This window comes from Lontra canadensis, unplaced genomic scaffold (genome assembly GCF_010015895.1).
Source record: "Lontra canadensis isolate GAN:19392208 unplaced genomic scaffold, GSC_riverotter_1.0 scaffold45, whole genome shotgun sequence".
In the NCBI taxonomy this organism is placed as follows: domain Eukaryota; kingdom Metazoa; phylum Chordata; class Mammalia; order Carnivora; family Mustelidae; genus Lontra; species Lontra canadensis.
Genome location: NW_022631039.1, coordinates 7,123,576 through 7,151,113, shown reverse-complemented (window position 1 = coordinate 7,151,113; position 27,538 = coordinate 7,123,576). Strand labels below are relative to the sequence as shown.

Here is a 27,538-nt window from a genome sequence, read left to right as displayed (position 1 = left end):
GGGCGGGAGGCTGCCTTGTACCCGAATGGTCGGTCTCCTTGGCTGGGCATCTAACTGGAGCGGTTGTCCGCCCGCAGAAGGATTCCTTCTGGTGTCATTTCCGGGTTGGGCAGTGTCACTGGCAAGCCCCGGAGGACTCGCCTGGCCCCGGCTCCCCTTCCGGATGCGGCAGGGCAAGTGGTGCCCAGAGCTGTTCGCGCCCGAGCTTTGCAGACGCTTGCATGGAAAATCAGCCCTGCGTCTTGCTCCCACAGAGAGCTGGCCTCCCACTGAGCCCTCCGAGAGCATTTCCTGCCCCACCGGAGTCAGGATCAAACATGGCAGGATGTGATCAAAATCACTTGCTCTTAAATAAAACGGGAAACCTGCAATTCCAGGTCCATTATGATCGATGCCCAAATCTTCTCCACGTGTGAACAAATCCTTAAAAAGAATGGCTTTCCACTCTTTCTCATACGGCAGGTCGTTGGTACCATGCTGGACTTCCGTTGTCCGTCGTCACGTTCCCAATGTAGGAAAACCACCGCGGGCTCCTCAGAGGGCCGTAAATGGTATTTGTAAGGTATAGAATAAGGTGATGCGTGGAACTCTTGGAAGGTCTGCAGATTGGCAGAGGCAGGGAGCCCCTGGGTAAAAGTGAGCACTGAAGAACTTTCCAGTGGTTTCTGTGAAGATGGGGCAGGCAGGCCTCTCCCCATGTCACCTCAGCCAGACGAAGACGGACTGCAGACAGTTCCCCCACCATGCACGTTGTCAGTCAGCAATAGGGAAACTGTGGACATAAGTAGTCATGGTGATTGTGGAGAGAAATGGAAAAATGTTTCATATATTCTAGAAAAATATAATTTTTTTAAAGATTTATTTATTTTAGAGAGTGCATACACATGCATGGGGAGGGGAGGGGGCAGAGGAAGAAGGAAAATGTCCAGCAGACTCCCCACCCGGTGCAGAGCCCCATGCGAGGCTCGATCCCGGGACCCTACAGTCATGACCTGAGCCCAGAGAGTCGGACACTCAACCGACCGAGCCACCCAGATGCCCCTAAGTTCTTTTAATATCGCGATGGTAGCTAAGCCAAAATGTTTCTCTGGATCGGCAAAGACTAGAAAGTGCTTGTCGGAACGAGAAGGACGATTATCACGGTGGCAGGATTGTTTCTTCACTATCAGTGTTATCCTTTCAAGAGCGTTTCTAAAAATCAAAGTCGCTGAGCTTTTCAGTATGTGGAATTTAGATGTAAAGAACAGAATCATTTTATGATGGCGACTACTGGTAATTCACTGGGATGGATGCCCAGAGGAGGGTCCAGAATCTTCCCTGACCGAGGAGAGAATCAGGATGTCTCTGAGGAAGGCTTCAGTGATGCTGCCCCAAAGGCATGGTCATGAAGGCCCCGGTTCTAGGATTTCCCCAGGGTTCTGGCTCTCTATCCTCACCATGGCTACCACAGAATCCTTCCAAGATGCCCCGCGGACCTAGAAAGATGATGTCCTCGGTGGTGGCTCCGTGAGGGCTGGTGGCAGCAGGAAGATTACCCCAACCCCGGGTGGGCTGGTTCCTGAACACCGGTGAGAAACGCTCAGCATGTGAGCCTCCGGGCCTCCGAGCTGGCCTGGCGGTGAGGGGCGTCCCATGCGCGGAAGGCCTCTGGGACACTGGCCTGTCCGCAACCCTTCAGTGAGGGAGGTACGTCTCAGAGCGGAGAACGCGTGGGCCCAGCGCAGGGCTCTGTGCTCCGTTACCATGGCGATGAGGTGCCCGCGAGTGGAGCGTGGCCTCACTCATCAGAGCCGCAGACTGCTGACGCGGGAATCCGTTTGCCTCACTACAGAATCCCCGTCTGCCTCTTCCTACCCGGCGCTGTCGCCCCCAGGGTCTCTGTTTCCCTTAACGATCTGTATGTCAAGCTTGTTGGTGAGTTTCACAGCGAAAGAGAGACCGAACTTTGAATCCCATCACCAGTTCCTGTCGGTGACCCGAACCATTCCCGAATGTTCCTTTGATGAGCTGAGCGTTGGGGCGATGGCTTTGGGCCTTCAGGAAGCTTGATGCCCTTTACTGCCGGCGACCTGTGCGTTGTCTCGGAAGCTGTGGGGGCCTCGATGAAGGGTCAGGAAAGCAGGGGGTTCCGTGCCAATCACATGCGTACCTTTAAAAAAGAAGGGGCTGTGGGGCTTAAAAGCCAGAACTTCAGGTCGTACTAGTGAATGTATTTCCAGGCAGTCCAGCCCTCCGCAAACATTTCTGAGCTGGCTTCTTTCAAAGTTGCCAGTGTCTCGGGGAGGTGCGTCGCCAGCTCCATCCAGGGTCGTCTTTGATCGAATATGGCAGGCGTGCTTAAAGGTGGATTGGCGAGGAGGCCTTTGGGGATAGAGTCTCCGCGTCTTCCTTTTGTCTGTCTTCTGCCCCAGGTATGGCACATCAGCCGACCTCGAAGTGCCTAGCAATCGTGGTGCTCTGGGGAAGCCAGGAAAGCGCTTACAGGGGGGGCTGTGCGGCTGGTCTTCTTGGAGTAGGGCTTGCCGTCCAAGCTTACCAGGCAGCCGGCTTTATTAAAGGGAAGAAAACCTTGAGCTTCAAGGAAGGGGGTTGCGTGCGTGCCCACGGATAGCTAGGTCGGTAGGTCCATGCCTAGATCACTAGGTAGATACGCTCCAGGAAGCCACTGGATTTTTTTTTTTTCCATTTTCCTTCCCTGAAGCTCATTTCATATTCACAGTTCCTTGGTGTGATTAATCTTTTTGCCCCAAGGGAAGGAAGGAGACAAGAGACAATCTAAAAGGGGCAGAAATAAAAGAGCCGGGGTGGGGGGGTTGGTACCCGATTGGTTGGTACCGATTTTCCTGGATGCGATGTTAGTCATTACATTACAGAGAACAGTGCACTCCACTGTGTAACTTTTTAACAGGAGAGCATTTGGTTACTGGATCTAACAAGCTTCCGGCCCGGCCTCCGATGGATTATGGCAGACTCTAAACGAAAGGATGGCCCAACCTCCTCAGATGAATTCTAGAACATCCAGCTTTTTTCCCAGTGTTGTGTCAGTGGGGGACTGTGGGTTCCAAGTCTTCTCCCCCACCCCGCCCCGCCCCGTGGAGAATTCTCAGCATGGCATCAGATGCCTCTGGAGGAGACAGCTGTGACAGCATCTTGAACGTGGGTGGTCTTACATGTGCGCCCTCACTGACACGATGGCCACGGGCTGGGTACCGTACATGGCCTAGTGCACCCCGGAGAGTCCCGCGGCCGCAGTCCCTGGTGAGGGACAGGCTGACATTCCTTTGTGGTATGCATAATGACTCTCGTTTCATGCCCATGAGATGACCGGGAAAGTATGTGCAGGGTTAGTGCTTTGAACTCAGCAAGCAGATTCTCATGCAGGCATTTGGGTAGCATGGTAATAGCAAGGGGAGGGACTGGGCGCCCCCCACCCCCAGAAGATTCCGTGGCACTGTCTGAAACTCTGGCACATTAGACCAGATTTGATTTGATATTTTTTTCCCTTTTTTTAAAATCTTATTTACTTATTTATTTAAGAGAAAGAGAGAGCGCATGCTTGAGCAGGGGGAAGGAGAAGAGGGAGAAGCAGGCTGAGCAGGGAGCCCATCTTGGGGCTTGATCCCAAAGGCAGACACTTAACTGACTGAGCCACCCAGGCTCCCCTTTTCCTTCTCATCAGAATAAATCAACGATAGTAACCGCTGGTCCTCTCCAGAAAGAGTTACTCTTTAACTCCTGAAAAGATTTGTATATAACTGACTTACACCTAGTCACAGACAACAGGGAGACAAAAGAGAATTCTGGAAGGTCACAGGTAAACTAGCGCATGCCCTTCCCTGAGCCAGATGTCTGCTGCCCCTCTTGGGACGTGGGGCTCAGCCTTGCACACCCACTCGTCGTCACCAGGGTGCGGTGACATGGTGGCCCACAGAATTGAGCATTCGTTCGTTTCTTTTCTTGCTCGGTTGAAACCTGCATTAAGGTGCTTTCATTGTATCAAGAATGCCATAATAAATGACTGTCTTCTGTACGGTCAGAAAAGACAGGTTTCTGGATGCAGGCACAACCTCCCTTCCCGTTGTCTGTCGCGCATGTGTGGATGCAGGCCCCGCTGCGCTAAGGGAGCCCCAAGGAGGAGCTGGGCTGGGAAGGGCCAAGGCGCCGGGGGGGAGAACATCACAGAGGGAGGTCTGTAGGCTCGAGGTTCGAGGTTCGGAGCCGGGAAGAACGGGGCATGGGTGGGACCTTTGGAAAAGGTGAGAAGCACCTCAGTCAGCTTTTTTATTTTCCTCTTAAAATGACAGTAGAGAGCGCCTGGCTGGCTCAGTAGCTGGAGCGCATGATTCCTGATCTCGGGGTTGTGGGTTTGACCCCCACTTGGGGCACAGAGATTACTTAAATATAAAATATTTTTTTAAAATAATAATAATAAAGTGACAGGAAGAAAGTGGGTTGTGGGAGCATTTTGTCTTTCCTGTGTGTAGCTGAAGTCACTGTGCTGCCTGGAGGCTGTATAGGAGGGAGAAAAGCATAGACGCGGGAGGGACCGAGGCGCCTTGCTCTTTCTGGGTGACGGTGGCCATCTGTCCCCTGGCGGTGCTGGGCCTGGGAAGCCGGCCTGCTGCCTCTCGTCTCAGTGCTTCTTCCCCTGCCGGTGGCTCTTTCTGGAGAGAAGGTGAGCCTGAGGAGTGTGTGCTCCAGAGCCAGCCAGGCCTGAGACCCCCAGGCGAGGAACAACTCAGGGAACTTCCCACCAGGGCCTAGAAAGTTCCTTGCCCACCTTGGGTGCCGTACCATAACTTGCTCTTCCAAGAGCGAGGCATCTCCCCGTGTGTGCCAGGATGGTCCCGGAAGCTGCGCTCTGTGAGTTTCCTCCTGATTAATGTCTTTCAGAAATTGTCAGCCTTCTCTCAGCCGAGCTCGGCTGAGAAGGGATTTGGCTGTACTACAGCTAATCCTTCAAGAGCTACGAGATGCAGGCTGGGGCACAGCAAGCCCATGAGGGCCTCGGCGGGGGGGAGGGGGGGGCTCTCCTGGCCCACACACCACGGGACAGGAGCCTGCCCTCTGACAAATACCCTCACAGTGTGACTTGTTGGGACCACCTCCCCCTTGTGCTTATGCCCACGCTGCTTTTCAGCTCTCGTAGTCCCTGGGACTATCATAGGATTGGTTGCAGGGGACCGGCCACACGACCCTGAAGCAGCCCCAGTGCAACAGTAACACAGAAGGGCAGGGGAGAGTGGAGGCCCAGCCCCTCCTGCCCTCCCCTGGAGCACGCTGTGCCTGAAGGCCCTGCACAGGCCTCCCTGGGCGGCCAGCACTGAGCAGGCAGCCTGCTCGGGGTTTGCTCTCAGGCAGGAGATGTCAGCCTCACCATTCGCTAGAAAGTCTGCTCTGGCATAAAGTAGGATTTGCCACCATGCCTCTACCAAAAAAAAAAGGAGAGAATTAGAGTAACTCAAAGTAACAGATTTATTTGACTTTTTTTTTAAATGATGAGTTGTGGGTTTTCTTGAATAAATGAAATGGCACCATGATTATAAAAGGCAAGATTTCGAAGGGCTTACACACTTCTTTAAAAATAAGTCGCCCACCTTCCCTAATCCCCCAGCTTCCCAGCTGCCCTCCCCAGAGACGATTCTGCTCCCAGTTCCCCATAGCCAATGCTGGATACTGTTCCGCATGTAGAGAAGGGAGCACGCAGGCCTCAAAGGGCTGTACCCTCTCTTCTCAACTAGCAGTGCACCACAGACGTTTCCCAGGCCGGTACACAGAGAATCTCCTCGTCCTTTTTTTACAGCCGTAGGGAGTCCTGTGTCTGGATATATACCGTATTTCATTTAACTAGTCACTAGTGAGAGAGATGCAAATTACTTTTAACATCCTCTGGGCAGCTCAGTTGGTTAAAGTGTCTACCTTCGGCTCAGGTCATGATCGCAGGGTCCTGGGATCGAGCCCTGCATTGGGCTCTCTGCTTGGCGGGGCACCTGCTTCTCTCTCTGTCTCTGCCCCTCCCCACCACTGGCAGGCACACGCTCTCGCTAATAAAATCTAAAAAATAAAATAAAATAACATTAAAATAACATATAAAATAAAATACTACTTTTAACAGCAAAACCTAAGAAACTGTCCCACAGTGAGCAGCCTTGAGCGCCCAAGAGCAGCGTGATGAGGCCGGCTCTGCGGACTGCCATGGGCTCGTCCAGCCTCTGCCAATGAGCGATTGTGTGGCCTTGGGCAAGTGACTCGATCTCACCGAGTCTCAGTGTCGTCTGTAACGGGGAGAAGACAGTACCTGTCCTCTAGGCTGTCGGGAGGTTTAAACGACTTTGTGCACAGAAGCCTCCACAGCAGGCTGGCCCAGAGCAAGCGCTGCTTGAACCTTTATTTCTGCCGACGCCACAACCAGTACCGTCCTGTGCCGCTTCGGTGTGCAGGAAGAGCTGCAGGGTCGTGCACGTGCACCCCCAAATGGCAGGCCTCTGCCTTCAAAACGGGAAAGAAGTCGAGCCGCTCACTCCCTGGGTGGAGCTCGTCGAACGCAAACGATGCTGGGCGGCAGCCGGCACCGAGAGTCCCCGAAGGGATAACCTGCGCGTAGCTCTCTAGGTCTCAGCTTCTCTGAATTGCCATCCATGTTTGGAAGCTGCCTGTCCAGCCACTGTTGTGGAAAGTCGACCCCAAATCCTGAGCTTCCAGAATAAGACTGCGGGTTACTGCTCATGCCGTCTGGGGCGCGAACCATCATGGAACCAGGCCATCTTGTCTGAACACTGGGGTTGACCGTCGGCACAGGCGAGGGACAGTACCACCCCCCTCCGTGCCGACACCCCAGCTCCCCTTTCGGAGAAAGCCCTTGCCGGCCCTGGTCACGGGCCTCTGGACGTGTCTGCCTTCTGTCCCCGTTAGACTTCCTTTGGAAAACAGAATTTACAGTACACTGGGCATTCAGTGCAAGAAGCAAAAGTAGGTCATAGGGGCAAACGAGGACTTGGGTTTTCAGTGGTTTGGTTCTCGGGAAGGCCGAAGAAAGCTTGAACGGCTGAACATGCTCAGGTAGTTTTAAAAATGTGGTAGGAATAAAATGAGGAAACTCACGTATTTGTGTGTCCATGTGCCGGCCACACTGCTAATACCTTTAATTGCTCAGCAGTAAGAGGAAACGATTTCCCCCGTCTTATGGACGGAGAAGACCAAGGCCCAGAAATAAGAGGTGATTTGGCCCCAGTCAGGAAGATGGAAACGGCAGGAAGACGGTCCTGAGACCAGCAGCCCAGCTTGGGTCCAGGCGATCTGTCATTTGCCCCGAAGAGCATAGTCCCCCCACCACGGGGGAAGGGTAGGTCCTTGGAACTACACTCAGAGAGAAGTGAAGGCCACATTTCAAACCAAGGAACAAAACCGGTTCAAATTACACATTTGGACAAATAACAAAAAAGCAGATCCAAGGCACAAGACTGTAGAAAATCTGATACCTGTGTTACCCTGGGATGCATCCCTTATATTTTGGCCGGGAGAAGAGGAGAGAACGCAGCGACGGGACAGAGGCAGAGTCGGACCCAACTCTGTGAAGTGTTGCAATGAAACGTTTGTAATCCATCTGGCCCGTGAGACACGTCCACGCTGCTTTGAAACCCTTCCTGTCTACATCCAAGGAAAACACACACGGTGGCCCAGCGCCCTCTCCCGTGCTAAAGGACAGCCCTGCCTTTCGGCTGTCATGCCGTCTCCCTGCCGGCGGCCGTGAGCCAGCCCGGGACCCCGGCCCCCCAGGCCCCTGGCCCCACCACGCACGCTGGCCCTAGGGCCACACTCGGGGCCCTCGCGAGAAGGGAGGAAGGTGTCTCCGCTAGAGAGCCAGCCAGGAGCCCCCATCACCGGCTTCCTCCTGATTGTGTGTTTTGTTCTTCCCTTTGGAAGTAGAGTCCCTAAATACAGCCCGAGTCTGAATTGGCAGATGTGGGATCTGTCCTTTACAAGAGGACCAAAATTAGTCTGTCATTTGGCACCTAAATAAAGCAGCCAAACTGCCTTTGTACCAACTTTGTGACAAGGAGGGACTGAAGCTGTAGCGTTTTGTCTGATAAGGAAACTTTCTTGGAAGCTGTTTGCAGCACCTCCGAAGCCAAAAGCTGAGGGGGAGAGCGAGAGAGGGGGCGTGGAGTGCAGAGGGATGCGCCTTCCTCCTGGCTAGACCCACTCGGCCCGAGCGTCACGGGCAGCTCGGTTCCACGTGGTTGAAATAGCTCCTGAGAGCAGGAGAGAGAATCCATACTCCAGCGAAATAGTAGTCAGAGCAAACAGCCGTGCTTCCTCTGTTTTGGGGAGGAGGAGGACCGTCTGTCCAGAGTGCCTGGAGCCGGGTGAGCAGCGGGGCTCCCCAGGGGCAGCCGAAAGATGTTATAATCAATTACCACATCATAACACTGATGTATGATAATTACGGAGTGTTTCTCCTGAGATAGTGCCGCGTTTGGCTGGGATACAGTTCTTTCATGGTCCACTGCCTGATTAATATGCAAATAATAGGCTGATTGCATGATGAATGCGGAAAATGAGTTCGCTGATAACGTGAGCACTGAAGCGGGGAGATGATAAATTACTTTTACTGACTGTCCTACATTAAGTACCCTTTCTCAACAATTTCATCACAAATTAAGTAAAGCAGTGTGGAGAGATCAGGAGGAGGTGTAAAATAACGCACCTTAATAGCTTGCCTAGTCCCATCCGCTGCCCCCACGTGACCCGGTGCCCCAGGGAGGGGGCGTGCCAGCCCCCCCACCCGCGTCCTGCTGGAAAGCCGGGTCGCAGCCCCCCACACCGGCCCGTCCAGCGGCTGCCGTCAGCCCCGGATCCTCTAAGGAACATTCTGTCACAGCCCAAACATCATTACCCACACTCCAGACTGCCCGGCAGTGTCATTGAGAGGGGACGGGCCGCTCCTGGCGGGGGGGGGGGACACTAGCACCTCCAGACAGACGGACACTGCGAAGCCTGTGGTTCCCCCGGGGCGCCTGGGGAAAGGAGAGTCTCTGAGCTGCAGGCCTGGAAGGTTCAGGAATAAAACCATATTCAAAACCACCTCTTGCAAATCTGGGGAAATTAGTTCTGCTCTCGGAACAGCGAGCGTGACCTGTCCGCCGGGGAGCATTGGCTGTCGGGAAAGGCCAGGCAGATCTGCCCAAAGCCAGGAGGGAACCTGGAGGAGGAGCGAGGACACGGGCGTGCGGGCGCACACACTCACACGCGCTCGCACGGTGATTAATCTTTGATTACAGCAAAGCAATTTAACTAGAGGGTTTGTTTTTTCCCATCTCGGTAATATATATTTAGACTGTTTGTATGACATACATTTTCTCTTAATGCACAGGGACGCATTGATAAGTGTTCATACACACAGCTGGTTCGGTAATAAGGTTATTGAAGGTAATTTGAAAGCATTATTTCTAAATCAGTGTGGATCTGCAGAAAAGCTGGAAACCGGGGTAAGCACTGAGCTCCTGACGCTGGGCCAAGTGTGTCACCCAGCGCTGCTTCTGCAACTTTGCCAGGCCGAGTTCACGACAAGAGATGAATGGTAATTTGAGCAGCGTTTTTAATTTTGAGCTGAGTTCAATGAACGTCGAATTCCCAAACTCTGCCTTTGATGTGCAAAGTGACTTCAGAGCTTATAAAACACACACCAGAAACACACGAGGCCCCCCGAGAGAGGGCAGACAGACGCCCCAAATCGTCCGCCAAGCCCACCCCAACTCGGCCACCGCCACAGGAAGGCGCCACGTGGGTCAGCCCAGGGTTACAGAGAACGTCTCCCCATCTCTCCCCCGCGCGCTTTCCCAGTTGGGGGCAAAAAGAGTGAAAAACCATCTCTTGCCCCCCGTGCCATGCACCGGGCTGAGGTGCCCAGCCGAGAACGGTCCTGCCTCCTCCCTGCTCCCACGGCGGGCCCACTGCCACCACCAGACCCGGGAGCTCAACGCCCCCTCTGTGAAGTCCACCCTACCTTGGACTCAGCCTTGTCTCCCCAGAACTGCCCCCTTTGGTGAACAGCGTCCCACTCCCCACACCCCTGTCGTCTAAGCCCAAGTCGGGCAGCCCCTCTCCATCCTTCTCTCCTTCTCACGCACCCTCGCAAACACGCTCGTGTGCATGCTGACAGTTTCTATTCCCTAAGTGTGTGTCCGATTCTTTTTCTGCCCCTTCCTGCGGTCCCCACCCTGGCGCACGCCTCAGAGCCTTCCTTCCAGATGGCACAGCCAGCCGGGGCCCTCCCCTGCTGCAGCCCCTTCCCCACCCAGGGCCCCACCTTCTTAGTATGTGACCCGGCCCCCATCTTTTCCTCAGGCACTCCCGGCCCACCCAGCCTCAGCTTCCGTGTCACGGTGTCCCCCCACCCCACCCCCCAAGTGTGCCCACCCTGCCCTCGTCTCAGAGTCTCTGTAACCGTGACTCGCTTCATGAAGTGTGCCCAGCTCCCCACTGCGCCCCATCTCCTAGCACCCTGCCGGCACTTAGAGGGCCGCCTCGCTGAATGAAAGACACAGGCCCTTTCTTCAAGTGCTTAGAGGTCAAGTTTGGGGAGGTAAACTATTCATGGGTCAAGTTAAAAAACAACCTTACTTTTATGGGGGTTTTTCTCTTTGTTAATAAGTGAAGTATTTTGGCTTTGACGTCACTATATGAGTTTCCTTGGACAGGCTTTTAAAAAAAATGTTCCGCTCACACACAGAGCCCAGTACCTACCATGCACCAGAGCTCTAGCCTCATCTGCCTGCCTTCTGTGCTGGCCCGGGGCCGTGTGTATGGGAGAGAAGCACTGGTGTTGTGTGTTCCAGAAGAAACTAGGACCGACAGAGACATTTTCCCTTCCTGAGACAGCAGTGGGTCCCACCCAGCTTCTCGGGCTTCTCCCCAGCTCCCCCTGCCCCAAACGTTGCCCAGGTTACTCCTTCTGCCATCAGGGGGAAGAAAAACAGTAACAACAAGGAATTGGGTCAGTTTGCTGAGATTTTCGGTGACTTCAGGCAATAACCGAGCTGGCTCGGGGCCGGAGACAGTGTTGCCAGCCCAAGGAGGGGGTAGGCAAGGCCTGGGTGCGGGGACGATATGCACTGATGCTTGATGCCACCGCCTGTTTGGGAATGGTCCTTTCCTGTGGGTCGGGTGACTGCCGGGGACCCTTGGGAATGGGACCTGGTGAGGCCCCTGGCCTGCCTTCCGCATGGCGTCAGACGCAGGCCCCGGCCCTCGGGAAGGAGGCTGTTCTGTAGCGTGGACACACCTCTGTATGCTACTAGGTTCTTTCTGTTCCTTTCTCAGTGGAAAACATCCAGGGGTGTAGAAAGCTCTGACATGTATTAAAGTGTCCATGTATTTTGTTTCAAGCGCATGCTAATCCATCAAAAGGCTGTTCAGGCTCAGAAACAAAACAGCTCCACATTTTTTCTTGGCCTGGAGAAGTCGGCGGTGGTCCTAAGGGCCGCAGGTGTCTGCTGTCAGACCCTGAGGCGGGGTTCGGGACGGGGGAGCCCATCTTCACGGCTGGGCTCCGCCACTGCTGGGTCTGGGTCTGGGTTTGGCACTGGGGACGTCGGTGAAGGGGTCTCACGTGACCGTGTGGGGCAGGCCTGGTCGATTTCTGACGGAAATCAGGAGGGCAAACTAGCGTCACCGTGTGCCTTCGAGGTGGAGAGGCTCGGGCACGGGGTTGGGGGGTCTCTTAGAAGAAGGCAAGCAGGGCCCGACGCATCAGCTCGGATTCCGCGGCTGCGGCACGGAACCCACATCTGAGCTCCACTGAGAAGCATTGCAGACTGCTGGCCACGCTGTGGTGGTGGCCTTTGAAGCTGTCAGCCCCGTCTCCCGGGAAGGCCCCGGGCAGGACAGGGTCCTTTCAGGCCACCAGGGCTCCCGCTGGACCCAGGATGCCTGCCCTGGGCACCCCAGGACCTTTGGTCCACCCTGGCCCCACTGTGCAGCCACAGCCCACGAGCCTGCCGCCCCCCCCCCCCCGCCCCCGCCTCCCCCTATGCCTTTACCCCAAACCCCCTTTTCCTCGTCTCCTTGATTTCTCCCCTTGCTCCCATTTCCATGTGCCGGGCCCTGCCATGCTGCTCCCCAGCTCTGTTTGGCAACCCCCCACCCCCCATCTTCTCCCTCCCCTCTCCCTTCTCCCCATACTTGTCTGTCTTTACAGTCACTTGGAATTTCCTGGCTTGGCAGGGGCTCAAAGCCTAAACTATGGACATAATGAAAAGTGGTGCATCAGACCAGCCACCAGTTAAATAATGTTTGGGTTCTTGTCAGAATGTCACAGAGTACCCTGTCATTTTGTTTCAGCAACTTGTCCTTCTGAATGCACAGTCCGCCTTATGGCATGCCAGCAGTAAAAATGTCACTTACAATAATTACTTTTTGGTGAAAATGCTTGCTGACTTCCTACCTTCAAGCTGTTTTTTACACAGTAGGGAGATAATAAGAAATGACTTTATCCTGACTGCTCAAATGAACACTAAATGGAATTTGGGTTATTATGACTGCAGATAGAGGGTCGGGTATGGAAATTTCAACCGTGGATCGGATAAACTACAGGGAGCTTGGTCTCTGGAAATTACCACGGGTGAGCATTTTCAACTGGCTGCTACTGAAAACTTAAGGCAGCTGTTGTTTGCCTGCTGTTTTTGGAATATAATATTTTTCATAATCCTTTTATAGTCCCTGAATGCCTCCTGCATTTCAGAGGGCCTCGAGTCACTGTTCTCTGTATCTCACTGACCAAGCGACTCCCGCGTGAGATTCAAAGCTTTGCAAAAAAAAAAAAAAAAAAATTAATCCACACGGATCGCTTCTTAATGGAACGCCTTACTATTGCTGTCAGCGTTGGATAGACAAGCTGTGTGGCTGGGCTTTTCCAATATGCAAATTGCCCGTTTTCAGTTGGCCCGGCCTTGCTGTCTGCGGGCGCCGCGGAAGCAAGATGGGTGTCTGATTTCTTTTATCGGCATCGGTGTCTGATTTCTCTCACCGAGATGGGGGTCTGCTTTCTCCTGTCCCCAGTGCCCGGCAGACTGCGTGACGCAGTAGGTGCTTTCAGGATGCTTGGGTGAGCGAGCGAGCAAATGAATGGACAACGGGCAGGCACGCGGATGCTCCGGTGACGGCCACACACAGGGTGGGGGGAAACGCAGAGGCTTGCTCAGTCCGGTTTAGAGCCTTTTCTAGCCGCATGACCTGGACAAGTCACGTTGCCCGTCTGAGCCTCGGTTTCCCCACCTGGAGTACGGAGTTTATATTCCCACTGCGGGGCCCTTAGGGGAATCAGATGCAGCAGTGTCTAAACGCGCCCTCCGTTCACTGGCCTGTTTGCACTGGGCACGAGCGCGTTCTGGTTCCCTTCCCTGATCCCAGGAGTGGGTTGGCCTTGGGGTGCGGGCCATCCCAATTCAGGCATGTTGACATCTGGACCATAGAGCAGTCGTGTCGTGGAAGGCCGGCCCCATCATGCGGCCATGAGTGGACACACAGGTGCGGGCCCCGCCGTACAAGTGGGCTGTTTTGAATACAGAACATCTGACCGGTTCCTGGCTGCGTCACCAGACAGGACAACTTGAGTCTGTCAAAGGAGGGAGACAGATATGCCTGCCTCGCTCTGTGAGGTCCCCTGAGGAGCGCGGGCGGACAGTCGTTCTCCTGAGCCTTAGCCCAGCGCCTGGCACGCAGGGAATGCACAGGAAATGACGTTCCCCTATGTAGGAGCTGCTCTTACGAATGAGGATAAAATGAGGCTTTCTTATTTTATTTTATTTATTTATTTATTTATTAGCACAAGCTGGGGGAGGAGCAGAGGGAGAGGGAAAAGCAGACTCCACACTGACCGTGGAGCCCAGCGTGGGACTCGATCCCACGGCCCCAGGATCGTGACCCGGGTTGAAATCAAGAGTCAGATCCTTAACCAAGTGAGCCAGCCAGGTGCCCCAAAATAAGGCTCCTTAATATGGTCTCCCCCACCCCACCCCAAGATGCTCCTGCTGTCACATGCCCCCTCTGAATAGCACTCCGACATGTCCAGGCCCCTCCCACAGGAGGTGCCCCTGCTTCTCCCCCTTCCTCAGCCCCCTCCCCACATACACCCGGCCACTAAGGCCTGTTGAAGCTATCCCCTACATCTGTTTTTAAACCTAGATAAAATCTCCCCACTGTATGTTGTGCCCCCTTACGGGCTATGACCCACTGTCCCCGGAACACAGGACTTCCTGGCCCCAGCCACCTTGCTTTCGGCAAGTTCATTCTCTCCCTGAAGCAACAGGGAACTGACCTGCGTTGTTTTTTGTTTTTTGTTTTTTGGTTTTTAATGTTAGGTCTGTAATATTTAAAATTACAGAAATACGTGTGAATATCCATATACCAACACCCGACTTTACCCTGAACGTGGGGTCAGCGCGCAGTCCTATATTTGTAAAAGAAACAAAACATCAGAGATGGAGTTGCAACCCCTCCCTCATCCCAGTCTGCCTGGAAGGCGACCGCTCTCTCTCCTGGACTTGCTGTTCATCGTTCCTGGGCATGATTTTAAATCTTTGCCTCTGCATAGCCGTGTAGCCACGCAAAACATGGAGGAGGTACCGGCTCTCAGCACATATGAACGTTACGCTCTGTGTCATTCTGTCCTGGCTTCGTGGCCTCCCCCGGGACGCTCCGGGCGCTGGTACACATGGTCCCGGCCTTGACGTCCTCACCACGGTTCAGAGCACGCGGTACGTTGTAGGAACACGCCGCGATCAGGAGACCTGGTCTGCTGGTGACGGACACTGTTTCCGGTCTTTTGCTCCTCCAGAAAAGGCTTCAATACACACTCTAGTGGCCACTTGGCATCGCCAGAAGAGAAGCGTTGCTGGGATGAAGGGTAGGCCCGTCTTCTAAACCTGGCTCTCAAGTGCCCGTGCCCAACGGTTAAAGCAGACATTTTAGCCCATTCAAAGCCCCAGCCCCGTCCTGGGGGGTCTCTCTTTGCCCTATATCCTTGCTACCTCCATTTCATTCCTGCCTCAGCCCACCTGAGGACTGGCGCCAATAAACCTCCTTCCTTCCTTGCCACTCCTGCCTCTCCCGACTCCCCTGGCTAACACTCCTATTCACGCCAGAAATGTCACTCTCGGGGGGGGGGGGGCTCCCTCCTCCTCAGGCCACATCCGTGTCCCCACTCCCTGGCCCCATCCCTCATCAGAACCCTCATTGCCCCTTAGGGACTTGTGCTGAATGGCCGTCTCCCCCCTAGGTGTGAGCCCCAAAGGGGGCAGGGCCACCTCTGACCAGGCTCCCGCCACACTGCCAGTGGCCCGACTCAGCAGATTATGGAACGAGTGGAAGAATGAACTCAGTAAAATCTCTTTATTCTTTCCTGGCCCTTTGTCCTGAATGACTTGGAGCTGCAGTGTAATTTACATACAGCAAACTTCACTCTTCACCCCTGGAAGTGTCCTGTGAGTTTTGGCAATCAAGACGCAGACTAGTTCGATCACCCCCCCCCCCCCAGAATTCTCTCCTGCCCCTTCGTAGTATAGCCCTGCCCCCGAGCCCCCAGCAGTCACAGATGTGCTTTATGTCCCTGTGGTCTTACCTTGACTGGAATGTCATCTCATCCGTACCATGCCAGGAACTGCGGAAGAAACAGCAGTAAAATCACAAGATTATACTGAACGTAGGGGACTTTCGTATAAACAAATACATTTTTAAAATTTATTTATCTGAGAGAGAGAGTGCATGGGTGGGAAGGAGCAGAGGGAGAGGGAGAAACAGATTCCCACTGAGCAGGGAGCCCGACATGGGACTCCGTCGCAGGACCCCAGGATCATGACTTGAGCCAAAGGCAGATGCTTAACCCACTGAGCCACCCAGGTGCCCCCTAAGCAAATACAATTCTTTTTTAAAGATTTTATTTTTATGTATCTGTCAGAGAGAGAGCACAAGCAGGGTGAGTAGCAGGCAGAGGGAGAAGCAGGCTCCACTAAGCAGGGAGCGCGACGCGGGGCTGGATCCCAAGACCCTGGGATCGTGACCTGAGCCGAAGGCAGACACTTAACTGACTGAGCCACCCAGGCGCCCCAACAAACACATTTCAATACAGTTTAGTAACTGTTTTTATAAGAACAAAACAACAACAACAAAACCCATCATATTCAAGTTGTGTTTCTCAGCACCAGGTACATGGGGGGTTTATTCCTTACTACAACGCTGTCTGCATTTTCCAGGTGAGGAAACCAGGGTGTCCCAAGAAGTTGTGAATGTCGTTCATGTGAACACAGCTGGCTGGTAGAGGTCGCCCCATCCCTGAGTTCGTATCTTAATGCCAAACCCAGGACTCCTCCCTTTTTTTCTTTTCAAAATTACTTTGAATTACATGGAGTGGAAGAAAGCCTTATTCCTTCAGAAATTGTCACTTTAGACAAAAGCCTCCAGTTGCTGATATTTGGGGTAAAAAAACAGGAATGTTTCTTCTTTTCCATTGACAACGTCTTGTGTTCTGTCGTGATGGTCAAGGACGTGCAACCACATGTCCTTCCTGCACGCAGGGGCTCTGGGGCTGCTTCTGGGCGTGGCTTTGGTTACTGAGTTTGCTGGTCCAGGCGCGCCGGAGCTGGGTGCTCACTGGAAACAGCTTTCTAAAGAAATTACTCTTTCCAAGCACCTGTATGGCTCATTCGGTGAAGCATCTGCCTTCGGCTCAGGTCATGATCCCAGTGTTCTGGGATTGAGCCCTGCGTCAGGCTCCCCACTCCCAGCAAGAAGCCTGCTGATCCCTCTGCCTCCCTCTGTCTGTCTTTCATAAATAAATAAATAAAATCTTGAAAGAAAGAAGAGGGAAAGAGGGAGGAAGGAAGGAAAGGAATGAATGAATGACTCTTTCCAGCGTGATGCTCTCCGCATAAGGACTCGCAGGGTCTCCCGACGGGGCCGTGTGCTATTGCATCTGTCCGTGCCCATCCAGACACAGGGCCCGATCCTGCTTTCTGTGAGCTGAACACACGGTTGCATCTGTGTCCATGTGTGTCTGTCTCTGAATAACGTCCCCCAGCACGAGCGCTCTGCTTCGAGTCTGTTACGGTTTAGACGCGGAGTCTGGGGCGCACCAGCCCGGCAGCCCGCGCCCGGTACATTTCAAGCCCCCGGTGGAGTTTTCGATCTTAAGGGCTTTGGCTGTGCCTGCAGTCATGGTTGGGAGCACCGAGAGGCGCCAGGAGCGTGCGACCAATACCTCTGTGTGGTTCTCTCAGGGCTTCTCAGTGGTTCTCAGTGGCAAAAACCCACGCGAGCCCTTGCTGGGAACGCCTGGGAGGAAGAAACGTCCCACCGGCCGGGGAGCCAGGAGCTCAGTCTCGGCCGGCGCGGCACTAAACAGGGAAAGCACCAGGGCAGGGGCCCGGTGCGGTCTGTTAGCCGCCAGGCAGCCATGCTTTTGACCTTGCTGTGGGTTACAGGACACAAACCTGAGAAGGAATCTGTTTATCACGTGGGGATTCGCGCATCCTTGACAGTCCGCAGTGAGCAAGATGGATGGTCTGCCAAATCACTCCCTCGCATGGGTGAATCAGGGCAAATTTACAGTATAATTTCTTTGCTGCTTCAGATACAAAAATAACATTTGCTGGGTTTTATATCCAGTTGTGTGATGACCTGGAGGTGAGCGGAGAGAAGAAATCCGATTTGTAGGATTCATATTGCCTTAAAGATTTGTATGGATCGTTTCTGCTGTTTGCGCCTCTTTTACATCTTTCATAAACCACCGGGTTCTGGTTTTTTGTTTTTTGTTTTTTTCTTTAAGCCACATTTTCGAGGCTGAGGACACAGGTTTATGAGACTGTGGAACTCTGTTCCTGTTTAGGACAATAAACGGGTTTATCGGTTGAATTGCGGTGTTTTGTTTGGGATTTTCTCCTCCTGGGTATGTATGCGAAAGAGCCCTTGTATTTGGAAGACGTCTCCCACGCTCTTGAGTTTAGGGTAGGCTTTTATCCTGGATGTGATATGTCCAGGAAAGGACACCCCACGTCTGTGGCCATTTGAAACTCAGTCATTACTCAGCGTTAACATTTTTGTCTCGTCGTGTAGCGAGTGTTTGTGGGGGATGCCCGTGTGTGCCGATGTTCCACGAGTGGGCTGCTTTCTGAGACGTATCATCTCTCTGGGGCCAGAGAACCCATGTGACGACACCTGGCCTGGCCCCTCACACGTGATGCTGTGCGGTCTTACCCTGTACCCTGCTCGGTGGGGGGCAAGGGAGACCATACCAAACCCCGAGCCACTGGCAGATTTTACCTCATGGGTAGGGCCATGGTGCTAAATGATTCCGTGCTTTCCTCCCGGTCACAGCCTTTCTCTCTCTCTGGTAATTAATTAGGAAATGGCCAAAGCCTTTCTTTATTCCAGACACCCCAAAACTAAAATGGATGCTGGGTTTCACGGGTGATGCTGACCAACCAGAAGCTCCCCAGCAGAGCTCATGTGGCAGTCCCCGCTGGTCACCTGTGATGGGGCAGAGACCCTCCTTAAGAAGGAGAGCATGGAGCCACTCTGGTCCCATCTGTCCGGCGGTGGGGACAGCGTGGGTGGCATAGATAAACAGAGCTCGGCCTTCAAAAGCGCGCCCTGGGGTTTGACGGGGAACAGAGTGGGCGCTCCTCTTCGGTCGGTTACCTCCAGGCTGGGTGCTGTGGGGCCCTCCCTCCGGGGTCACAGCAAAAACCCACATAGAGTCCCGGGACTCAGTCCTGGGCACCCCCCGGGGCCAGCCGCCGAGGCCGTACATCTCCTCTGGGAAGGTCTTCCTCACCATGGTGGCCACCTGCTGTGGGCAGTCCTTTAAGAACCCACCCATTCATTTTGTTCTGGAAATTACAAACAAACAAAATGGCAGATTATGATTCCGCCAAGGTTCTTCGGAATTCGGGAGTGATGGGGTCCCGTGGGAAGGAATCGGGACGGCCAGAGCCCACGGTTCGTAGGCCAGCAGGTTCTCAGCAGAACGCCCTTGCACCGAGCCCACAGAGACCTTTTGTTTAACCCCCTGGCTAGGCTCCTGTGGCCATTCCGCTCTATTCTGTCGGAACGTGAGAGGTTTCTCCCCGCCGTAGCACCACACCTTGCCACGCCGTCCGCCCGCGCGGGTGTTGGACCAGTACCTCCTAGGTCAGGAAAGCAGACGTGCGCCGTGAAAGCCGCCTCTTCTCAGGCCCAGACTGTCGTGTGCTTTAATTGCAGAAAGCACTCCAAAGACCTCCGCCAGCTGCAGCCCCGCCCCCGAGTCACCGATGAGCTCCAGCGAGTCCGTGAAGAGTCTGACGGAGCTGGTCCAACAGCCCTGTCCCCCCATCGAAGCGAGTAAGGATGGCAAACCACCAGAGCCCAGCGACCCACCCGCCTCCGACTCGCAGCCCGCCACCCCGCTGCCTCTGTCCGGACACTCGGCCCTCAGCATCCAAGAGCTGGTGGCCATGTCTCCAGAGCTGGACACCTACGGCATCACCAAGAGGGTCAAGGAGGTGCTGACGGACAACAATCTCGGTAGGTTCCCTCCCCGGCTGCCAGGTCGTGGGCGGCGGGTCGCTTCCTGTGGGTTTCTGGAAGGATGGGTGGAGGCCACTGTGGCTGAGCCTGCCAGCGGGCTTAAACGTTGATAGCTACCTCTAGGAACAGCTGCTCTCGGAGCCTCCCCTGCAAATCTGGGACCGTGGGGCCCCGGCTCGGGCTTGTGAGTGGCACCCCGCCCGTCGCCTGATAGTCGGTATGGTCCCCACCTCCTGCCTGGTGCAGCGGCCTCCCTTCCCCACGCCCTCCACTGGGAGGCAGTAGGGAGCCCCTGTGGAACCGAGTTGGCCTCACCCCAGACCCAGGCCAACCGCCGCGTGCCTGCCCCAGCCGAGGGGCTCTGTGGCACACAGACACTAGCTGTGACTGTGGCCATAGCAGAGCATTTGGTCATTATAAACCCTTGTGCTCCCGTGGTGCAGTATTAACCACATGGGGTTCTTGTGGCTCAGGCACCCGGAGCACGGAAACAGCCACTCCCCAGACACTTAATGCGGGCCTTGAACTCACGACCCTGAGATGGAGACCTGAGCTAGGATCAGGAGTCAGACGCTTCACCAACTTAAGCCACTCAGGTGCCCCAAGTGCCCCAAACGCTTCTGTCCTTACTTCCCAAGCGTCGGTGTCACTTAAGGGGCACCGTTCTGTGCGGCGCACGTTAAGACAACCCCGAAGGGCGGCTGGATTTTGCAGAGGGGCCTTGCGTGTCTGCTTTTCCCAGGGGATAGGAAAAGAAGGAAGTCTCAGGGAAGCTTGTGCGGTGACTGCACAGCCGGGGGGCTCAGGGCCGGCTTGCCACCCCACCACGTGTGCAAAACAGAACAGAAGAAAAAGTAACGTCCGCTGAGATTGCTTGTAATTAATTTAATTCAAAAAAATTAAAATTTCAAAGAAATAAAAATGGCCACAATGTCCCCCATGTTCATCAGTGATTGAAATGCACAGGGTCTCCTAGACACAGGACATGCCCTCCCTTACAGCCTTGTCACGTGTCCAAACAAGCGGGCCCGAGAGAATATTGCTGCCCACTGCCCCACAGGAAGTGTCGTTTCTGTAATCACTGGCAAGCAGCTGAAGAAAACTTCTAAACCACTGAGAAGGGGCGCCTGGGTGGCCCATTCGGCTGAGGGTCTGCCTTGGGCTCAGGTCACAGTCTCCGGGTCCCAGGATCGAGCCCCGCATCGGGCTCCCTGCTCAGCGGAAAGTCTGTTTCTCCTCTCACTTGGCCTCTGTGCGCTCTTTCTCTCTCTCTCTCTCAAATCAATAAGTAAAATCTTTTTTAAAAAGATTTTAAACTGAGAAGTTGCGAGATCACAGCTGTGAGGTCGTGAACATTAAAATCTCATCCTTGGCCTTCCCATCCCCGTTTCCATCCTTGCGGGAGTTCTGGCTGGTGTCGATCATGTGCTGCCACAGTCGAGCCCCACTGGCCCGTGGAGCTCCCATCTTCAAGGGCTGGGAAGTGCAAATCCGGGGTGAACCTGCCCACACCGGAGAGAGGGGGCTCCCTCCTCTCGGAGCAGACAATTCCACAAGAGCTCCTTCGCAGCGCCAGCGTGGAGCGGAGAAGCAGTCTCGCCGGTCACTCTAGCTGGTCTCAGCCACCTCCCCTGCTGGGGTCTCTCAGTGGAGTAAAGGGCGCAGAGGGAGCCAAGTTAGAGCTGAATCATGCAGCTGGAAGGCCCAGGTGTCCTCTTGCCTCTCCAGGTGAGATCTTGAGGGGTTCCTGGGCCAGTCACTTGAAATCAGCGGCAGAGTGCGTGTGTGTGCACGTTTTATCAAGTAAGGGCCGGTAGATTTCTTCAGGCTCTCAAGTAGGTCCGTGACCCAAAAACGACTGAGAGCTGCTGCTCTGAAACCTCTAGAAGTAATAAAAATGTCCAAGAATATTCGTTTTGATCCCCCACCGCCCAACAAGGTGGGTCACGCAGATAACGAGCTGTTTATTACATCTATCACTTTGCTAAACACAGCAGCCTCCTTGGGAGGAGACAGGATTCCTTTGCCAGATGAGAATGAGAAAATTTTATATAAAACAACCACAGCAGAAAACTGGTAAGGGCTTAGGATGTTTATAGGGTAAACTAAGAATTTAAAATGTAGGGACACAGGTTTATGAAACCGATAAACGTATCTATAAATTAAAATGATGCCCCAAAAACACATTCTCAAATCCAGAGTTTTCCGTGCGGTAAATCTCAGCTTGAAGCCCGGCTTTTTACAAGGGGGTGCTCTGCCATTTCTCACACTTGCCCTGTGAGCACACGTGGCGGTGTTTCTGTCTCGAAGACGGAGGGCATGGACCTATCACCCACAGTCACCCTTCCATGGAGGGGCAGAGCTACTCTGGGCCCAGGAGTCACGTTTCCTACTCTGTGGCCCCAAACGCTGGCCTGTCTGATCCCAGTCTCCTGTTCCACCTAATAAGTCCTATTATTTGCGTTCTCCCATTCGGTCGCTCAGGCTGTCCCTGATTCTCATTCGCGCCTTCAAAAGTGCCGGCCCCTCTTAACCTGCAGCTGAATGGCTCTCAGAGAAGAGAAATTTTCTTTTCAAGCCTCTGGCGAACATGCCAGACCTGGGGCTGCTCAGCTCTCCAGAACAGAGTTCCCCTCTGATCAGCCTGGGGAGCAGGCTGCCCACCACGGCCCCAGAGAAAAGGCCTCGAGGACGGGGTTTTGATCCCCTTTGAGCTCCAGTCAGCGGAGGCAGCTTAGACTGCAGGAATGGACTTTAGAATTGGAAATGGCCTGCTTTTCAGAAACACAGAGCTGAGGGGCTCTTTCTCCTTCTCTTTCCTGCTGTGACCTTGGGTCAAGTGGCCTGTTTTCTCAGCAAGACCGGATAACCTCGCTAATCGCGAGAGGAGCCAGACAGCCCTGTGGTTTGAGGTTGTGTAAGAGCGGGCTCCCCGTGCGCCACTTAACCTCCCGGGCTCCAGCGAGGGATTAACCACCTCTGACAAGCACTGCAGGTGTGTTATCCAGGCCTCAGTACATCCAAAGCCTGGAGGCTTTTTTGAGAGAAACATCATCGTGTCCCGCAGAATGCTCGAGGAACACTGACTCCGTTACCGATGGAGCTTGTCACAAGTCTGGTTGAAGAGATGCTCCTTAATAAAAAAGAGAGAAAGAGAGATTTTATTTATTAGAGAGCGAGCGCAAGCAGGAGAGAGAGTCCGAAACAGACTCTGCACCAAGTGCAGCGCCCAACGCGGGGCTCGATCCCACAACCTCGCGATCACGACCTAAGCCGAAACCAAGAGTCGCCCCCTTAACCTACTGAGCCATCCTGGTGCCCTTGAAGAAATGCTTCTAGAAAGTGCTTGCTCTGAGGCAGGACCCAGCTGACCAGACTCTGGGGCTTCACGCCCCGTGCCTGACTTTAACCTTGGCTCATACTTGTCCTTCCAGATGCTAGATCTCCGTCATGACATCTCTCTCGGTTCTGTTCCCAGGTCAGCGCTTATTTGGGGAGACCATCTTAGGGCTCACCCAGGGCTCCGTCTCCGACCTCCTCGCTCGCCCAAAGCCCTGGCACAAGCTCAGTCTGAAGGGACGGGAGCCCTTTGTCCGGATGCAGCTGTGGTTGAATGACCCCAACAACGTGGAGAAGCTGATGGACATGAAGCGCATGGAAAAGAAAGGTAAGCCCCACCGCCCGCTCTGGCCAGTTGCCGCCTTATCTGCGAATGCGCCATTTCTTGTGAGGCCTGTGCGCGGAGCTGGGGAGGGCCACTGATCTGTGGTCAGGCAGGGCAGAAAGGGGTTTTCAACGATCATCAATTGACGAGTACCTACAAAGACTGGAAAGATCTGTGACTTTTTCTCCCCAGTGGACTGAACCCAAATACATTTTAGCGTCAGGGAGGGGGCACCGCGCGGTTCCTCGTGGTCACCCTGGCAGTCACTGTACCCTGTTTCTTCTTTAAAGCCACCAAAAGGTGAGCAGCACAGCGCTCAGTGGTGGCTGGTTTGTTTCTTGTCTTTGCCTTGGCGGGTGCATGGGGTAGTACGTCTCGTGCAGGTGTACCACGAGCCAGGGCCTTCCGTATCGTATCTTGTTGGTGAGATCATTCATAAACGTGTTGGTAGACAGGGAAAACTCGGGTTCAGAGAAGCTGCGTACCTCCGTTAAGGTCACCCAGCCTGGAGCACAGAAGAGCAAATTCTTGCCAGAACAGGTCTCTCTGGCTGTTACTTTATGGGCTGTGGGGCCGGGTGGGATTCAGCCCCCTTGAAGGCCAAGTGCGGCTCTTCTCTCCATGTACACCTGCAGCCCTCTCAAATGTTCGTCAGCCTTTTTCTTGCCCTGGAGGCCCCAAAGCAGAAATCGCCCAGCGGGAGCACCTCAGTGGTACCAAGTAATGTCTGCTCCGTCTCCCGGTTTGCCTCCAACCTGCTGCTCCCCTTTTGTGGGTCCTGCCCTCAGAGGGCACAGCGCTGTAAGTTCATGGAGTGGCCAAATCGGAATCCCTTGGATGTGGAGACGAGGCACCACCCCCATGTGGCTGGGGCTCTCGTGACTGAGCCAGGGGCTGGGCACGGAGCCCAGGCTTACACCCTCTGAGTTTACCAAGAGAGTCTGCTGTTCATGGCCAGCCTGGTGGCACTGTTGTCACCCAGCCAAGGCAAGGGCCAGAGCTCCGGGAGGAAGGGAGCGTCACTGATGTCTCCTCCAAGAGCTCCATGGGGTCAGGCCTCCTGTTTGCCAGCGGCTGTGCTAAGGCCTCACGCAGCCCGCCCAGTTCGGCCCAGTGTAGGCACGTTCTCTGGGAAAGCTGCGGCCCTGGTGTCTTGAGACTTGCCTGATGCTAACAGGCGGGAGCAGGACTCCAAAGTCACGGGCTGGCCGGCTCCGGAGCCACTGCTCTCGGATGGGTGTCACGCTTCCTTGTGCCCAGAGCCCGCCACTCTGGGACCGGTGGACTTGGGCCCGCCCTCCGGTGTGTAGACCAAGGCCCTGACACAGGCCACAGCCCTTTGGGCGGCCACAGGCGCCTGGTGCCACATCACTTCCAGAAGTTCTTTAACTTTCTACCTTGGGAAATTTGAAACAAAAAGGCAGAACAGTATCATGAACCCAATACATCCGTTACCGAGTTTCAACGATTATCAGTGCCCACCTAAGCAACGTTAAGGCTTCTCGCACGCTGTCAAAAAGCAACGCCTGCAGCCTTGAGCTCGGTGTGGCGGCTGCTCCCGGTGCCGGGGAGCCCCCTCCTGTGGCCAGCCCTCCGAAGCCTCCCCCTGAGCAGCCCCCCACCCCCGTGACTGCAGGCATCAGGAGAGGGACAGCCCTGGTTCCATCACCCGCTGGTATGTTTCTCCTCGAAGGCCACTAGGGAAGAACCCTTTTCCCCACAAGTAGATCTCGGGGGGCTTCCTAGTCCTGCGCTCCTTCAGCACGGGCTCTGGGCGCCATCTTGTGTTACAGTAGAGTTACTGTTCGGCCAGACCAGGCCCCTCCTCACATCCCAAGGTCCCTAAAAGCAGCTGTGGACCCACCGTCTTCTCCCTCCCTCTAGCAGGGATGCTTCCCCAGACACACCAGTGGATGAAACAGCATAGCACTGCTGTGATTTCCACCTCTTACTGGTCCTCCACCCGATGGGGGCGACCCGCTGGGCACACCAGCCTGGGTTCTTTCTGGCCACTGACTTTTTTTGTTGTTTTTTAAAGATTTTATTTATATATTTGACAGACAGAGATCACAAGTAGGCCGAGAGGCAGGCAGAGAGGGAAGCAGGCTCCCTGCGGAGCAGAGAGCCTATGCGGGGCTCGATCCCAGGACCCTGGGATCATGACCTGAGCCAAAGGCAGAGGCTTTAACCCACTGAGCTGCCCAGGCGCCCCCCACTGACTGTTTCATATGCATTCCCTTTGGGGCAAGATTTGCCTCCTCAACTATGTTCCTAGATAGAATCCTGAAACAGCAAGTTAGTTCATCACTCTCTGGTCTGAGTTTCTGCCTCTGTAGAACGAGGCCTATCATGCGGACTTCTCTAGGTTGTGAGCATCAGAAAGAACATGCCGAGCATAACCACCAGCACAGGGAACCGCTCAGCAAATGAGTTTTTAGAATAACTTGGGTCCCTTTAAAACAGACGAAAGCCCGTCGTGGCTCCCAGTCTAGACTGGATGAGAATTTACGCTCCGGCTGATCCCGCGTGATCTCTGCTTCCCGCTCCTCCTGAACGAAAGCTTTGCTGCTTCTCCTGTTAGCTCCCGCGTCTTCTTGTTCTCCTTCCTTCTTCCTTCCTCTGAACGTCTCGTCTCATCTCCACCGCGGTCCACCTTCTGCTTCCTGTCCCTTGCCGAGATGGCCCTTGAACCAGCCTGCGGTGCCCCCGGACGCTCGTGCGCATGCGCACACCGCCTGGGTTAGCTCGTGGGCTCCTCTCCCGGGTGGCCGCGGATGAACCCCGACCACCCACAGTTGTCTCCTGTGACATTCATCTGTGACCCGGACGTCAGGGCTGCCTGTCACGTACCAGCTGTGTGACCCGAGGCAGGTCACCTCACTCCCAGGCTTCGGTTTCCTCCTCTGTACACCATGACGGTCAAGGTCCCTCTCCCCGGGCGGAACTGGGAGGGTCGCTTGGCAGGTGTTGGCCACTGCTGCTACAGCCGCTCCTCCTCCCCCCTCCTCCCTGCTGCTGCTTGAAGAAAATAATTTTAACGTCCCATTTTGCATCCGTCTTAAGAAGTTGTAAGGAATTTTCTGACCATGTTCAAGCTAACCCACTAGAAAGCTCACTATGGAGGACTCGTTTGCTGGAGAAGTCTGCATGGCTTTTAACTTGAAGCATAGTTGGGAATGGGCAATGCGTCAGGACAGAGGGGACGGGAAGCCTGACAGCACAGAAAGAACAGAGAGCTTGAACCTGGAGGAGTGTCCCCTTTCCTTGGCAGCTGCCCGCAGCCCCCTCCAGACCTCCCCCGGTAAAAGGCCACGTCAAGGGCATGAGGACTCCGCTCCTTCCCAGCTCCTGGGCTGTGGGGCTGTCACCTACTGCCCCTTCCAGGTCAGGTGCATGTTTGCTAAAGCACCCAGCCCCTCTCCCAGCCCCCTCCCCTGCACTCCAGGGCAGACCCCCGCCTCCTCGGCCCCTTCCAGCCACCGGGCTTCCAGTGCCCCCACTCTCCGTCACTCTAGACTTTTTCTCAAGGCCGTGGCCCCCAGACTGCGGCCTTCCCCCATACCCGTGTCCTGCCCCATCCAGGGGGATTTTAAAACCCACCCCACCCTGTCTCGGGCCTCAAGTTCTCTGACCTCTTCAACCCTGGGCTTTTCTCCCCGAGTCTTGCCGTCACCCACAACTGCTCTACTTCCCAGACACCCCAATCGCTGACCACTTCCTGCTGTCCTTCCGTGTTTCCCTGGCTCGTTCGGCCTCCAGGCCCCCGATCTCCCCTCCCATGCTTCGCCCCATCATTTTGCCTTCTGGTACCCTTACCTCCTTCCGCCAGCATCCCAGACTCCATGATCCATCATTCCAGGATGCTCTGGCCATCCGAGATGGCCTCCTCTCTCTCCACCTTCCCATTCCCCATCCCCCAGCAAATCCCAGCCTTAGATTAGTGCGCCCTGCCGGCTCTCTCCACCCGCCCTCCTTAGCTTCCGGGACCAGGGCAACCCAGCTCTACATGGGTTGGTGCCGTCTTAGGTTTGGGGGGGCCCGAGCTTAAGCGGGGTCCCTGCTCTTCTCCCCGCTCCCAGCCACCCCTTTCTTCCACCCTTCTCAAGACTCTGTCCCCATCACTTCAGGTCACCTCTGCTCCGCCTCCCTCCTTCGGGAGAACGCGGGCCACCGGCTCTCCCACCCCAGCCCCTGTCAGCTTGTCTGCACCTGCCGCCCCCGCCCGTCCTGCCTTCCGCAGCACCTGCAGGGATCCCCTCTCTCACCTGTATGCCCAGCTCTCTCCCCTCAGCTTTGGAAACACTGTCAGCT

At 54.8% G+C, this 27,538-nt stretch overlaps 1 protein-coding gene across 11 annotated transcripts in view; it reads left to right on the top strand.

Annotated features, from left to right (window-relative positions):
- Positions 1-27,538, top strand: part of CUX1 (cut like homeobox 1) — a 352,264-nt gene that overhangs the window by 291,314 nt on the left and 33,412 nt on the right. For 8 of the 11 annotated variants that reach the window (XM_032872496.1, XM_032872497.1, XM_032872495.1 and 5 more), the window contains 2 exons: positions 19,258-19,560; positions 23,042-23,230. The exons of the other annotated variants lie outside the window; for them this stretch is intronic. In XM_032872496.1, the coding sequence (XP_032728387.1) occupies positions 19,258-19,560; positions 23,042-23,230 (492 nt within the window). The remainder of the gene's footprint in view (positions 1-19,257; positions 19,561-23,041; positions 23,231-27,538) is intronic. 11 annotated transcript variants of the gene reach the window in all.